This window comes from Leptonychotes weddellii, chromosome 10 (assembly GCF_054177405.1).
Source record: "Leptonychotes weddellii isolate Sample4059 chromosome 10, ASM5417740v2, whole genome shotgun sequence".
In the NCBI taxonomy this organism is placed as follows: domain Eukaryota; kingdom Metazoa; phylum Chordata; class Mammalia; order Carnivora; family Phocidae; genus Leptonychotes; species Leptonychotes weddellii.
In genome coordinates this window covers 88,972,750-88,988,724 of record NC_138378.1, presented here as the reverse complement: position 1 = coordinate 88,988,724, position 15,975 = coordinate 88,972,750, and the positions used below count along the sequence as shown (strand labels likewise).

The 15,975-nt window shown below is 52.1% G+C and overlaps 1 protein-coding gene across 1 annotated transcript in view; it reads right to left on the bottom strand.

Annotated features, from left to right (window-relative positions):
* Positions 1–6: 6 nt before the first annotated feature.
* PAX8 (paired box 8) overlaps positions 7–15,975 on the bottom strand; it is a 25,004-nt gene continuing 9,035 nt past the window's right edge. The window contains exons 6-8 of the mRNA XM_081796761.1: positions 8,937–9,038; positions 2,169–2,255; positions 7–827 (exon numbers count right to left, since the gene is read on the bottom strand). Coding sequence (XP_081652887.1) covers positions 2,169–2,255; positions 8,937–9,038 — 189 coding nt within the window. The 3' untranslated portion in view covers positions 7–827. The remainder of the gene's footprint in view (positions 828–2,168; positions 2,256–8,936; positions 9,039–15,975) is intronic.

The following is a 15,975-nucleotide window of genomic DNA, read 5'->3' as shown; positions in this document are numbered from 1 at the left end:
GGGGGGGTGGGGGGGGTGGGGGGGGCCCTTGGGAATGTCTGTCTCCAGCTGGAATGGGCTGGTCTGGCTGCGAGGGAATGATCCACCGGAGGAGAACCTGGGGTGTGCTCACACATTCTCAGCAGCAGGCAACAGGAAGGCCCCGGGGACCATCAGGTGGAGCTTCCGGCTTCGACTCGACCCAGCCCTCAGCCCTGGCCAAGAGGGAGGTGCAGAAATGCCAAGCACACTGAGTGGAGAAGGTGGACAGCCGGAGACTGCTGTGGGGCAGGCGGGAGGTGACTCTCAGCGGGGCGGCGAGGGAGAGCCTGGGCGCCCGGCTGCGGTGTGGGGGCCGGACAGAAGTGCGCACAGCCCGCGCCTGCGAGAGCATGTCGATGGTGGAGCCACGGGGGCCTCTGTGTGGCCCGAAGCCCATCGTGGGCCCATGCGCCATCCCTCTCGAGCTCCTCGGCTGCTCCCTCTTCTCTCCGTATTTCTCCTCCAGTTGTGTCTCTTTTGGAACGGGACAGTTCTCTCTCCCTGGGACTCCTGCCCCTCATTAAGGAGTCTTAGAGGACAGTTTGGCCTTCTCCAAAGTCATCCTGTCTTTCATGGTTCATTAAATCAACCACACAGGGAGTGCGCCGCAATGCTGGACTTGTGGTTATTTTTCATGTAATAAATAAAGATTCCTTTGTGTGACTCTCTGGGGCCTGTCCCAGGCCAAGTCCTTCTGGTGCTCAGTTGCTCCCACTGTCCCCATAGCAACTACAGATGGTCAAAGGCCGTGGCGGTGGTGGGTGGCGCACTTGGCCTTGATGTGGAACTGTAATAATATGGGGAACCTGGACATGTTAAAAAAAAAAAAATAACAAAAACACTGCTGGTCAAAAAGGGGAAATTGCACCATAGCCTCTCCTGCATCTGCTAACCTTGAAGACAACACAAGTTAATCATCTACCCCTCCGGCCTATCTGATCATCAAAGATTAACTCCTCTCTGGCCCTATTTCCTCCTTCTCTGGCCTCACCTTTGGGTTTCTGGCCAGAATGAGAACTATGGCTCCTTGCCCCTGCTCCCATGATTGCTTTGACCTTCAACACCCTCGTTTCAGGGAGAGGGCAATTGAAAGCAGTTACATCTGGAACCCTGAAGAACCAAGCACACTAGGGGATCCCTAGGGCCTTCCCCAACCTTACCCGAACAGTGCGAGGTCAGAGAATCTTCCTCTTAAGGCCCAGAAGGACTAGAATCCTGACTGGCCAAGGGGAATGTGCATTTGAGGGCCTCCATGGGGAGGCTCTGTCCACCTGCAGGATGGGCAGCCCAGGCGAGCTTGCAGGGAGGTGCCCTGCCCCCTGGCCCAGCTCGGCACCCTCACCCTTTCTGGTGAAGTTGAACAGAAAGGTGGCTTGGAGTTGAACCCATCTGGCAAAGAGAGCCCCGGTGAGCCACCCTCCCGGTCATTGTTGGAATGCCAGGAGGTAATGGTGGGGGGGGGGGGTGGCGCTTAGGAAATGGATGGTCTTGCCAGGCCTGTGATGGTGCCCACGGGGTGGGCCACACTTGCTTCACCGCTCCTCTTGGGCTCAGGTTTGCTCTGAGCCTCTCAAGGTCATCGCTCAGGGAGACTCTCGGGGACTTCCTCAAGTTCCCCATTTATGGGGCTTGGTTTCCTAAAAAGCTTCTCTACCCAGCCCATGGCCCAGGGCAAGAGAGGGGTGAAGAGTAGCCTGTAGCTCACTCTCTGGACCTCCCCCCTGAAGGGTGTCCACATCTCAAGCCAAATACTGGGAACGTGAGCAAAGGATCCCCATGTAAGGGTTTTGGTGCCAAGTAATGAGCCCCAGTGCGCCGCTGAGATGGTTAATGTGCACGACAGGATGGCCTCGTTTGCCCAAGGCCTGAGCCCCAAATCTTACACAAAACAGATTTCCGACACATGGCCTCAGGCAGTAGGAGGGAGAATGACTCAGAGACGTCTCCCGGCTTGTGTGCTCTCCCTGCGAACATCCAGGGGCTCAGCCTTCCCTCCCCGTGCTTGGCCCGCCAAGAACACCTGTCTCCCCAAGCCCTCGGTCTAACCTGGGCCTCCCGGCTGCCTTTCCGGCGGACTTTTGGCCCAGCCTTGTACCCCAACCCTGCCCCACGCAGCAGAGGGCCTAGGTGGCCCCGAGGGGACTTACTCAGCAAGCCAGAGTTGGGGAAGCGCCAGGCCTCGCCGTAGGAGGAGTAGGGGGTGTGGCCGTAGGCATTGCCGGAGTACTCACTTCCTGTTGGAGGCACACAGGTGAGAGGCCTGTGAGGTGGACACACCAGTGTAGGCCTGGGGGTGGGGGGGAAGGGTCTGCAGGGCTGGCACTGGGTGAGCTCTGGGGGACAGGGGGAGCCAGGGAGAGCCGGGGCAGGGACAAGGTGAGCTCAGAGGCCCCGCAACCCACCCTTTGGGGGCCCCTCAGTCTGCATCATTTCGGACAGGGCCCTTTCTTGCCAGGTACCTGAGGCACTGCCCTGACGAGCTCAGTCCTCCCAGCTACCCCAGGAGGGAGATGGTATTATAAGGCCCACTTTCCAGGTAAGGAAGCTAAGGCTTGGAGATCTGCAGAAGCTCATGTGGCCAAAGGGTTGGGTGGTGTTTGGAAGGTGTGCTGTGATTCCAGGGCCCAGGTTCTAGCCACTTTTCCTGCGGCCCGGACCTTCGACAGAAGGCCGTTCCAGCAGGGGCCGAAGGGAGTGAGAGGGGTCAGAAACAGCCATAGAAAGAATCAGGTTGTATAGGCTTTTTAGCATCCTTAGGTCTGAGTTTGTGAGGGACGGGGGTGAGGCGGTGGCAGGGAGGGGAGGGGGTGCTGAGTGAGGATTAGGGGAAGGAGCAGAGGGAGGAGCCCTGCAGGGCACCAACCTCTTTGGGGAATCTGTCCTGGGACTTGCTCTGAGGATGTCCGCGTCCCATATTCCAAGTCTGCCACTTGAAGCAAACTCAGTGCATGAATCGAAACAAAGTAAATCAGATCACTTCCTTCAGTGAGGGGATTCTTAGCTTTACCAAAGGAATGGTTTACCAAAGAAATCACATAAGGATTCCCCTAAACAAGAGCAACAAACCCAAGGAGCCCACTCCGTTACCGTTGGTACCGGGTACTCGGTACTCGGCAGGGAGCTTAAAGTCTGCAAAACACTTTTCCACACCCTCAGCCCTTTTATCCTCGCGAGCATCCTATGAAGCACCCATTAATACCGCCAATTTATAGGAGAGGAAGTTGGAGTGCAGCGGGATTAAGCAGTTTGCCTCAAATCACAGCGTTGGTAAATGGCAGAGCAGAACTTGACCTTAGGGCTCTTAACTCTGAATTCCAGATAATCCCTTTATGTGCTCTGGAGCCGATTCCCTCTACAAAGCCAGGTCCCTGCCGGGGCCATCGCCCCTATGTCCGTGCTGCCTTTCAAAACCTCATCTGCTGTTGGGAGCTAAGTGCCTTCTGTGGCTCCCGGTCTCTTTGACAGACTCTGGAAGGGAAGCTTGAAACTGCCTGGCTCTCGAGCTGGCCTGCCTGGAGTCAAATCTGTGCTCCCCACTCCCCAGCTGTGTACCTTTGGACCAGTCACTTCACCTCTTGGAGCCTTGATTTCCTCATCTGTAAAATGGGGTGAATTACTGTCCCTATCTCATGGGGTTTAGGGAGGATTAAATTAGGTAATATCCATTGAATGGTGAGTCCCACACTTGCTATATAAGACACACTCAGGAAATGCTAGCTTTTATTATTTTCCCATTAAGCAGGTGCTAGAATAAAGTTCAACAGAGGATCACAAATGAAGAAACTGCTCCCCAGCGAGGGAAAGACATTTACCCCAGGTCCCGTGTTCAGTTAGAGCCTGCGCTAGAACCGTGGCCCCCTCGCTCCTATTCCAGGGCTCTTCCTTGTATCCCACAATGCTAAATGTTCCCCACTTACTGCTGGTGTACCCCAGAACTGCCTGGTTTCAGAGCACCCTAGGGGGAAGCCAGGGCCCCCGTGCCTTTCCTTCCACCCGGTGCCAAACACCGCTGGCTCTGAAGCATGAGGAAGAGAGGTGGAAAGTACACAATGCCTCCTCTCTCGTTTTGTCACTTATTCATGCATTTCACCCACTCACACACTTGCTCACTTATTGAACACACATTCACCAAGTACCTACGTGCTTCAGACACACGGAAGTTGGCGTAGGGCTTGGGGCTCAGGAGGTGGCACACCCTGGCTGGGCGCAGCATTTCCCCACCACCAGATCTGTCCACCTGCCCGCAGCCGCGTGGATAAAACGTCCCTGCACCCACAGAAGGCCAACCCATCCTCTTTGCTCTGCATCCCACCCCACTCACCTCTCCAAGGTCTTGGCCCCTACAGTCTATCCCTTCTTTTTCGATCTCTCCCTTCCTAATTTACCACTCCCTCCAGCCAGCAAACATGTTCTGCCATCTTCTCTTTTCCAAATCGTTTTTCTGCCCCACCTCCGGCTACCAGCCCCTTTCTGTGCTTCCTGGTCTCTGCCCTCACCTCCTCATTCCCATCCACTCGGGCCAGTGCAGAGCCCCTGAAATCCCACAACTTCCACCCTGATCATTCCAATGGTCACTTCTATGCCCACTCCCACCCCCCTCCCCCAACCTCCTAGCCGACTGTGATTCAGGTCATCGCTCCTTCTAATGTCTTTGGGTTTCGTGATGCCTTTGCTGCCGGATCCACTGTCCTCTCCCACTCACTCTCTTTGCTGGTTTCTTCTCTGCTCGAGCTCTAAATGCCCAAGGCTTGGTTTGTGAGCCTTCTGTGACTTTCCATCCACATTCTCTTTCTAGATCTTGTCTAATCCCTTGGCATTAAATAACAGCTCAGTACAATGGCTGAAATTTATGCCCTAGCCAGAATTCTTTCCTGACTTCAGACATATATCATGTGCCTACTGACTTATTAAACTGGGTATTTGGAGGTGTCTCAATCCTCTTATGGCCAATAGAACTCTTGATTTCCACCCGCCACATGCTCTACCTCTCCTGGTCTCCCACATTTTTACTTGCGACCACCACCAGTCATGCATTTTCCCAAGCCCCAAGCCTAGGAGTCATCCTCGTAGCCTCTGTTTTGGAAGCCCTACAGCCAAATCACCAGTAAGTACTGTTGGCTGTACCACTAACATATCCTCAGTGTCTCTTTTCTCCTCCCTCACTTCCAACCCCCCAGCTCAAGCCACCGTCATGTTTTTTTTTTTAAAGATTTTATTTTATTTATTTATTTATTTGCGAGAGAGAATGAGAGACCGAGAGCACGAGAGGGAGGAGGGTCAGAGGGAGAAGCAGACTCCCCGCTGAGCAGGGAGCCCGATGCGGGACTCGATCCCGGGACTCCAGGATCATGACCTGAGCCGAAGGCAGTCGCTTAACCGACTGAGCCACCCAGGCGCCCTTTTTTTTGTTGTTTTTTAAGATTTTATTTAATTCTTTGAGAGAGAGAGCACAAGCCCGGGCAGAGGGAGAGGGAGAGGGAGAAGCAGCTTCCCCGCTGAGCAGGGAGCCCGGTGTGGGACTCGATCCCAGGACCCCGGGATCATGATCTGAGCTGAAGGCAGATGCTTAACCGACTGAGCCACCCAGGTGCCCCCACCGTCATGTCTTGAATGAATTATTGCAATTGTCCCTCCCCTAATTGGTCCTTGTGTTTCCGCTTTTGACTATCTACTATCTGTTTTCCCAGCAGCCTGAGTAGTCTTAAAATTTGACCCAGCCACTCCCCAAATCCCCTCATTTTGTAGTGCTTTCTCCATTCACTTGTTGTTCTTAGATATACTCACCCCCTTTTTATCTGTGATCATGCTAAACTAGTTCCTGCCTTGGGGCCTTTGCACTTGCTGTTCTTTTTGGCTGGGGATGGTCTGCTCCAGTTTATCACTTGGCTGACCACTTTGAACACCTTCTCAGAGAGGTCTCCCCTCTTCACCAATCTAAAGTAGTTATCTCTTCTCCCTGTGGCTCTTATTACATCATTCTACTTTATTATCTTCACGGCACTTATCACTATCCGAAATTATCTTGTTTGTTCATTCGTTTACTTGTTTACTGTACTTTCTTCTCCACCATTAGGTTGTAAGCTCCATGAATAGAGGGACCTGCCTTATTTACTGCTATATCCCCCAGCATCCTATACCATAGATATTCAACCAGTATTTGTTAAGTGAAAAAGTGGTGAATGGATGGAAGGATGCAAGAATGGTTGAAAGGCTGGAAATGGAGGATGGAGGATGGGAAGATGGATAGATGAAGGGATGGATGTATGGAAGGATATATGGATGGATGGATGGATGGATGGATGGATGGATGGATAGATGGGTGGGTGGATGGGTGGATAGAAGGACGGATAGGTCAACGAAAAGATGGATGTAAGAAAGGATGGATAGATGAATGGATAGAAGGAACGACGGATGGAAGGAAAGAAGAATGGAAAGATGGATGATGGAAGGATGGATGAATGGGTAAGAAGGTGCATGGATGAATGGATAATGGGTATAAAGATACATGGGTGGAAAGCTTAGTAGATGGATGGACGGATCCATCTATCTGGAGTTGCCAGTTCAGCTCTAGAACTGGTGTGAGGGTCATCAACTCTGTTAATGAGGCAGGAACAACAATAACAACAACCACGAGAAGGCAAAACAGAAGATGAGTGGATAAGAGAAGTCTGTCCTGGTCCTGTTCTTGTGTCGCTTTCTTATAGTTTGTGTTGTTATTTCTGGTATTGTGGGAGGCAGTGCAGTGCAGTAAAAAGAGCCCTAGATTTGAAATCAGAAGACCTGTGTTTGAACAACTCAGCCACGTAGTATGGCTCATTAAGACCCTGAGCACACTAAGCTTGTTTCCTTATCTATATTAAACTAGAATAATACCAGCCTTCTAGTCCTATGGTGAAGATTAAACAAGAAAGTTGTATCTATGAATGACCAGGCACACCCAAGTGCCCAATAGATGATCTTTGCCTTCCTCCCACAAACGACCGAAGAATGTCATTGGCATGCCTTTGCATTAAGCAAGTGTTCTGCCCCTAGCACACAGTAGGTGCTCAGCGAAGGTTTATTAATTTTAATGGAAGGAATCTCCGCTCAGCCCACTGGACGATTGTGGCTACTGGTAAGAGACGGACAAATCATATTGTATGGAAAAAAAAGCCCTTAAGAATTCATTTGTACCATAGAGTTCCTAGGACCCAGATGATGCATTTAAATAGTATTGCATTTTCTGAAAACTGGTTTACATATAACTTATTGGGGAGCCCGTGCACTGTGCAAGGCAAGGCCCACCCCTTTTGTAATTCACTGGTAGTTGATGCTGTACTTGTGCTATTTTTTTTGTTTGTTTTCCACCACACTCACTCAGGATGAGATCTTTCTGGAAACACCTGGGGGCCTTTGATGAGAGGCCCAAACCTTCCAGCTACCTCCCAGGTCAGACTCCAGGCCCCAGGACCCCCTTGCCCTGGGCTTGGTCCCGGGGGGGGGGGGGGGGAATGATTCATAATTAAGAGAAAAAAGCCCTGTGCTTTCTGTTTCCTCCTCCTCCTCTGAGCAGGCGGCCAGGGAAGGTGGAGAGGTTGGAAGGGGGATGGGGGGAGCCGACTGGAGCCTGGGATTTTGATTGAGAGGCCCCATTATCCACACTCTTAAAAAAATAACTGAATCTTTTCCTTTTTTATCTTGACCAATCTCATTTCACGCTCCAGAAGAGGAAGGGAGGGAAGGAGGGAGTCCAGGGCCAGGAGGGAGAGAGGAGTCGGTATTCTGTATTTTCAACGCTGCATTAAGCACATCGCCACGGTAACCAGGCAGCAACAAGTGCTAGCTCAGCAGGTTCCCAGGGAGTGCAGATCCTCCTTCCCTCCCTCCTGTCTCCCTCCTCCCTCCCCTCCCTCTGCCCAGGAGAGACCAGCCCACCTGCCCCAGCAAGGGGGGGGCGGGGTGGGCAGAGTGGGTGGCTGTTGAAGAATAACCCTGGCCAGGGAGGGAGGGAAGCAGGCCTGGGTGGATGCGCTAAGTCTCTGGGGTCAGAGCCACTGAGGCTGGCATGGGACTCCCAGATGCCCTGATTCAGAGCCCGTTCCGGAAGCTCCGGGTCCTAGGGCCTCTTGGGGCAGTAGAAATGGCTCAATTCTGCCCTCTCCACCCTTGGGTCCTTCCTCTATGGTTCTTGAAAGAGTGAGTGCGTCTCGCCCAAAGAAACTCCCCTTGTCCTCCTCCCTTGCCTAGACCTTGACATCCTGGGTCACTGCTGGGCAATGATCACGCCGGTAGATAAAGAAACCCAAAGGGCTGGAAGATAGGAATCCAGGACAGTCCCAGTGATGGTGGAGAAATCCTCCCAGCTCGTCTCCCTGTAGTACCTTTGGAGTCCCTAGAACGTGAGTCCCACCCGCGCAGGGTTGAGTGAGGTTGGGGTATAAAGGAAGGTATATGTCAACCATCTTCATCACCATCATCACCAACCCCATTCTTACTCAGATTTTGTAGAAAGGGCATACAGGTTCATCAGAGGGAAGTGCCTGGGAGACCATGGGTGGCTCAAGCGCCAGGTTGGTGTTTAGCTCACAGGGTTCTGCGGACCCCTAGAGCACTCTCCATCAAGGCTGACTGAGTCAATGGAAGAAGTGGCAGAGCTTGGATTTGAACACTGGTCTGTCTCAGCCCTGCCCATTTCATCACGGGGAGTCTGGGAGCATGTGGGAAGAAGGAGGCTGAGCCGGGGGAGAGTTAAGGAGCCGGGACTGCAGTGACATCTTGGCTCGAGGCATTTACAAGATGTGCCCTTCGGTGGCTCCTTTGATGCCCTTTGGGAAGTCTGTGCAGGGGACACACCCTACCTCTGGTTCCCTTTTGCTCCACGTTTGGCCAACACTTCCTGGTTGTAGGAGTCCCCTCCTGCCCAGCCCCCTCCTTACCTGCCACCATGCCTGCGATGGCAGAAGAGGCATAGCTGCCCTGCCCGCTGGTGGGGATGTGGGGCGGGTATCCGGGCAGCGTGGGTCCCACCATCTCTCTCCCTGGAAAAATACAGCAAGCAATTGCTAGTTAGGCCATGGGGGGCTCCTGCACTTCCTGTCTTGCTTCCCTGAGGCTCAGCGAGTCTTCTCCTCATGCCATGGCCCCTGTCTCCAAAGCCATTCTCCAAACCCAAGTCCCCCTCATCCCTCCTCTGAGTTCAAGCTCCGCCCTTGGTCCGGCCCTGCGCAGGACGCAGGCTCTACCATGCAGGGAGCACTGGCTAGTGCAGTCCCGTATTGTGGCCCGTCCTCCAGTGATTTCACTTGCGTGCCTCTTAATTCACCCATAAAAATGTCATGGTCTTGGAGGGAGGCGGGGGCTAGGTCTTCTGGGGTCTTTGTTATCCCCCCAGCGTCCAGCACAGCAGGGGGGTGCCGCTGCCCTAAGTAATACACTAGAGGCCACTGGACTTGGACCTCATGCTCTTTCAGCCCCAGCTCTGAGGATCAAGAACGAGGCCCTACAAGGATGGCACAGGTGTGGCCTTTGGGCCACTACCATTGACTACCCTTCTTTGGACCTGCGGCAGACACTGCTAATCAATCACTGTACTGTTTTCCAGTGGGCCAGAGAGGGTGTTACTACTTCTCAACCCGGCCTTCCACGTGGGTACAACCTATCAGAGCTGTAAAGGACACAAAACCTATGGGCGATCCCTGACCTAGAAAGGAGATGTGAGCTGAGAGATACTTAGTGTTTATAAGTGAATATGAACCACACATCTGTCGACCCCATTCCTGAGGGAAAAAACAAAACAACACATTTTCTGCAAAACAGACACCCATCTCTCTCTTAATAATTTGAGGGTAATGCCTTTGCCTTGGTGGCACCAAGGTAGCTCTGGAGAGACCTGATTTCCCCGGCCCCACCTCTTCCTTACACCTGGAAGTCGAGCCTTCCCATTTTGGAGGCCCCATCTGACTGGGCGAGTTTCTTCCCCAGCCGCCATGTCCTGCAGGCCCAGATCAGACTCTCCCTCACCCAAGGATTCTTGGCAATACATCCTGGTTTGCCCACCTCGGTCCAGGTTATGACCACCGTCCCAGCATATTTATTAATAATGTCCATTTCACTCTCAAATGCCCCAGGGTGAACAATGAATTATTTGGTCATCCCAGTTCTTGGTGATGTTTACAGGGTTTCTCAACTTCAGCACTATTGACATTTGGGCCCAGGTAATTCTTTGTGTGGGGGCCGTCCCGTGCCCTGCAGGACATTCAGCAGCATCCCTGGTATCTACTCACTAGATGTCACAACAGTTCCCACCCAGTGTGACAACCCTAAATATCTCCAAATGTTGCCATATGTCCCCAGGGGGGTAAAATCACCCTGGGTTGAGAACCACTATGTTTGCTTATGACCATTTCCCCCCAAATACCTCTGCCTCTTCCACCCTGGGGACAGCTTCCTCTCCTAGGACTTACATGGACTCCCTGTGAGCCTGTCAATCAACCTGCCAAGATCATCCTCTCTACATCCCTGCTTGTCCAACTTTTCTCCCTGAGGTCCCCCCGCCCAGGTCCCCCATGCCTCAAACTCTTCAGGGGGTGGCCAGGAATGATGAGAGGGAAGGTACGGCCCATGGAACCTTATAAGTTGTCAATACGTATCGGAGTGACTAATTCTTATCTCGATTTCTAGAGATTCCCTGAAGACAATTTGTGCATTCAGTAAAGATTTATTGAGTAAGTATGATGTCCTAGGCACTTTTCTTTTCTTTTTTTTTTTTTTTTATTTATTTGCGAGAGAGAGAATGAGAGACAGAGAGCATGAGAGGGAGGAGGGTCAGAGAGAGAAGCAGACTCCCTGCTGAGCAGGGAGCCCGATGTGGGACTCGATCCCGGGACTCCAGGATCATGACCTGAGCCGAAGGCAGTCGCTTAACCAACTGAGCCACCCAGGCGCCCTCCTAGGCACTTTTCTGAGAACTAGGGATACAGCAGTGGGTAAGAATGCTAAATTAGCAAGGCCAGCCATTAAATCAAGATGGGGCATGAGTTGGGATGAGTATGTGGAGCCAAGCCTAGGGGTTAGCAAACAAGACCAGGCCTTCTGGGCTTCTGCCCTTTCTCTGGAGGGAAGGGTCTAGGAACCAGAGGACCTCAGCCCTTAGTCTGCTTCTACAGCTAATTTTCTAAGTGCCCTTAGATCAGCCACCTATGTGCCCAAGCTTGTTTCTTCATGTGCAAAATGGGAGAAAAATAGTAAGAGTAGCCTTATGCAACTTATTACTACTGCTATGGTGACCAGCATAATTCAGAGCCAGGGTTTCATGCTACAGGTGCAATGAACACCTTCTATAAATTGTTACATGTCATGGGAACCATTATAGAATAAATCCTATTTGAATGAGCCATCAGTGTTCATTATTTAAAACTATGTGAATGTTTTCATAAAAATAAACACCACCTCTTAATTTGTTTGACTTCTGGTACAATGTGCAGCTATGGTTGGTGCTGGACCAAACAGGGTGGAATCTACCAGAATTCTACAGGTGGGTTCAGTTCACTTGACCCAGGGTCCGAACAAATGAGGAATTGGAAACCCAGGTGAGGCAAGGAAATTTTAGTATCTTTAGAAGTAGAGGGAGGAATATGCAGGAGATAGACCAAGGTAAAATCTGATCTTTCTTCAAAGAAGAGTGCAATACAATCAGCTATCAGACTCAGCCCCCTCGGCCCTCAGATGAAGCACCTGGCCAGGTACTGGAGCCTATGAGAGCAAGGGGTGACAGAAGCCTATGAGGGGCAGCAGGGGTACAAAGCGTGGACAGCTGCATGCATAGGAGAGTGATGGAAGAGATTGGTGGCTAATTCAGGCCCGAAGCCTTCTCTCTTTCCTCTTTCTGCTTCCTCTGAGAGAGAGAGAGAGAGAGAGAGAGAGAAGAGAGCTCTAGATCCAAGCCAAGCTGTGGCTGAGTGACAAACTATTTAATTGCTCTGAATCACATCTTCCTGTCTGTCTCACGAAGAGCTAGGTTAAATTAGAGATTGCAAATTAGGTTCAGCTTACCACTTAATTCTTTCATAGGGGCTCCTGGTACACTGTGTGGAGCAGGATTCTGAGGCTGCATCTGGGTCTACCATGACTGGGGCTGGAGGTGAGGAGGTTAAGTCTTGGCTCTCAGGCCACCTCTTTGCTGGTGCTGGCCTAGGTACTCTCCAGGGCTCCTGTGGGCCCACATTCCCCTTTCTCCCACCCTCATCTATCCCTTTCCATCACCTGACCCTACTGCTTCTTGAGCTCTGCAGCTCAGTGGCCGAGCACCGGGGCACGTGCTCCCCTGATGCCACAGTTTAATTTAGTCACAGTTGCCCTGTTGGACCCCATCCCATGGAACTAGCCCCTAGACTGCTCTTAGAAATAAATTCATCAGCCTCATTCCCTTACATTCTGAGATTTTAATCTTCATCTCTCCTTGGTCATCAAGTTTTCTCCCAGGGAGGCAGAGGTTTCTGAATCAAACGCCGGAGCACACCCCAAAGGTTTCCATGAAACTTGGCCCTCCTGGAAAGCCTAGGAAGACTTTCTACAGGATGGCTCTCACCCAGGCTGTGGCACCTTAAACTCCCCTGTCAATCCCTCAAAACTCTGCTTCGGTTCCTTAAATAAGTGGTTTCTTCCAAAAAGCCGAGAACCTTGCAGCCTTCTCAGAAATAAAACCACAGAAGCCATGAGGTAGATGCGCTCCAACGTGGCCTAACCGTGACCTTTAACTGACTTACTTATTTTTAAGGCTCTTCATCATGAGTTTCTTTGATTTGTAACTCCTCAGCACTCAAATATACTTCCAACATGGCCCTATTTTTCAGAAGGTGATGTAGACACAGATCCATGTTGGCTGGCTTTGAAGGGGTTCTATAAGAAAACACGAGCACCCCAGAAATATTGATAAATGTTCTAAATATTGGTAGCATTCCTCGGAGGAACTCAGAAGGTAGAGGTGATGTCAGACAATTTTATTTGCCCACTTTGATGCCTGCCCTCTATGTGACCTCTTTTCAATTCCTTATCTTGTTCTGATAGCAAAGAAAATTTATAGCAATCCAGAAATCTCTTTGGCAGGACTAAATATAATTTCGCACAAAAGAATGGAGGCGGGTAACGGACTCTTTGATGATAAAACCAAACTCAGAGCTTTCTGATCAGCTGAGCCGGAATCAGCCCCAGAACAGCCAGGACAGGGACGGCCTCAATATCACTTGCAAGTGTGCTGGGACCCAGACTGGGGCATCTGAAGGGAAACAGCAGGAATAGTAGGGGCAATCCTATTGTTCCCCAAACTCTGATGCTTCATTTTTGGCTGATTAGGGAGAAGCTGAGACCCAGAAGGACAGTCACCCCGGAAATTGCACTATCAGAGCCCCTGGGCAAGGAGAGGAAGTGACCCCAGGGGGAGATGGTGATGCAGCAGGGAGGGTCTTAGGAAGCCACTCAGAGGAGGCGAGCCAGGAGGGCCAAGCTGAATCTGGAATGAAAACTCACCTGGTCCTGCCTCCTTCTCTTGTCTGCAGCACTACCTCAGAATAATTTAGTCTTAGCTACCTTCTCTCTCTTCCAAGTTCACCCCTTCCTCCCTTGGATCGATTTCTAGCCCCCTAGACTCTTGAGATCCTTCCTCCCAACCTTCCTTCTCCCTGGATCTCCCAGCCCGCTCACCATGGCTCAGCCACATGGTAGGCATTTAGGTCCGTTCTTGACCAGAGGCTGCAGGTGGATAGTCTTCAAGGAGCTCCAGGTCTACACCCTGGGCTCTGCATGGACACCAGCCATCGGGTACCTTGTGCTGGAGCCACAGAGCTGGCCCAGCTCTGTGACCTGCAGCCCTGACTTGCTTCCTGCTCTTGGCAACCTGCCTGGACCCAGTCCCTCCAAGTCTGGGCATCTCTTGCTTTTCTCAGAGCCCCGGCCTCAGGTGCCCCATCTTTGGCCCCTGGGCTGGGCCTTGCAGCCCCCCACTGGCTTTCACAGGGGCCACACTCTGCATCCTGGCATGTGTTGCAGCTTCCTTACCCCATGAGGGTAAGTATACCTCATACCACTATCCAAGACCGCTTGCCACGGCCATCTGCCCTTCCCTCTCCACTCCACAGGGCCTGCCAAGTCTCTGGGCAACTCACACAGTAACCGAAGTACTGCTCCCCATCATCACAAGCTTTGCCCACACCTCACCCCTTGCCTGCCTTATTGTAGCCCTCCTGGTCGGGGCCTGCCATTCACACCAAGCAGGCAGCCTCACCCAGTGATTGGGCCTCTCCACCCCGAAGTGGATTTGAATCCCTTTACTCCCTGGCTCCCCTCCCCCCCCCCCCCCCCCACCCCATCCCATTTTCTCTGGCTGACATCATTCCACTCAGCTCGCAGATTTTTCTCCTTTAATCACTTTGGTCAAAACAAATGACCCATCTCTGCTGACTTCACCCGCTTTTGAAATTTTGAACTCTGAGTCAACATTAGCTTCCTTGCTCCACACCCCGAAAAACACTGCCTCTCTGCCCACACGCTGGACTTCCTTTGTTAACCCTTTACCTCTGTGCCCACCTCTTCCAAGAGGACCTCCCACATTAGATGTGGGGATGCACAGAGAATAAAAATCCCAGGTGCCTGCCAGTCAGAAAATGTAGAGTCAGTTATAAGACAGGGTCTGTGAACTTGAATAAGACAACCCTGCGGTCCCTCTGAGCAGGTAGAGGTCTTGTTCTTCTGGTTTGGTGGTTTTCAAGTCCAAGGGCTTTTAGGGGGCAGAGTCCCTACTTTAAACAGAGTAGCTCTTCATTTGTCTGGTCTGGATACCTGGCTTCTATAAAAGCTGTCATTTCAAGAGAGTGTTTTGAGGCCCAGCAAGTTGAAAACCACTGGTCCAGAAGGGCTGGCTCACTTCTGGCTTCCTCCATGGGTTTTAGTTCAATGCCTTGGGCCCACATCTAAAATAGTCCCATTTCTGAAGAAGCCCGTCAGGTATCTGAAGACGATTATGGGTCTCTGCTCCCTTTGCTCACTCCACTTCAGGCCTTCTGCCCAAGCCAGACACCCTGACTCTTTCGGCTGCTGCCCAGGTCCTGGCTGGATGGGCTGATGTCCTTCTGCCAGGGAGACCCAGTTTGATTTGTAACTCGGGGTGCACGCAGGCTGAGCCCTCACTCTGCCAGACACCACATGCCTATTCAGGGACCTTGACCAGGCCCTTCTCCTTCCCGGGGCTGTTTCCCATCAGTATAAGGAGAGATTTGCTCTAGATGCTCCTGAGTGCTTCCAGCTTTAAATGTTTTGAGGCCAAGGAGGTTCCTGATGGGAGGTCCCCTTGTTCTCCCATCTCTCCAGTTGGTGAGTTACTCTGCTTCACTGTTTTCCAAGGGTGACCCTGTTAAGCTGGGTACAAGGAGAGCTACACTATGGAGACCCAATGGGGATGGACCCTGTTTTCTTTAGAAATTTGATCCAGAAATTGGCTACAAAAGCCAATGACTTTTTGCCCTCCAAAGTTCTTTTTTATTTCTCACCCAGATCAAGGGCTCACTGCTTTATACTGCCCAGCTCCTGACCTCAAGGTCCCTGCTGGTCCATGGGGCTTTGGGGCAAGGTTCCAGAAATCAGCCAGGCACCCCTCTTCCTGGCATCCCCACAGTGCCTGCCCCTCCCACGGCCTGACTTTGCCCGCACGGAGCACCACATCTCGGCACGTCCAAAAGTTGCAGGAAGATTGAGGGAATAGAGTGATGGTGGACAGGACTGAGGGCCAGAGAGGGGCCTGGTCCCCAAAGCAGGGGGCTGGTGGCCGGCCCTGAGGACCCCCTCCCGCCCCCCGCGAGAGCTGCCCGGGACCTCCCTGTCGTACCTGAGAGGAGCGCCTGGCCCGTGAACTGCCCGTACACGGAGGCAGCATGGGGAAAGGCATTGAAGGGCGGGACCGAGGCACCGGCTGGGACCCCGGAGCCG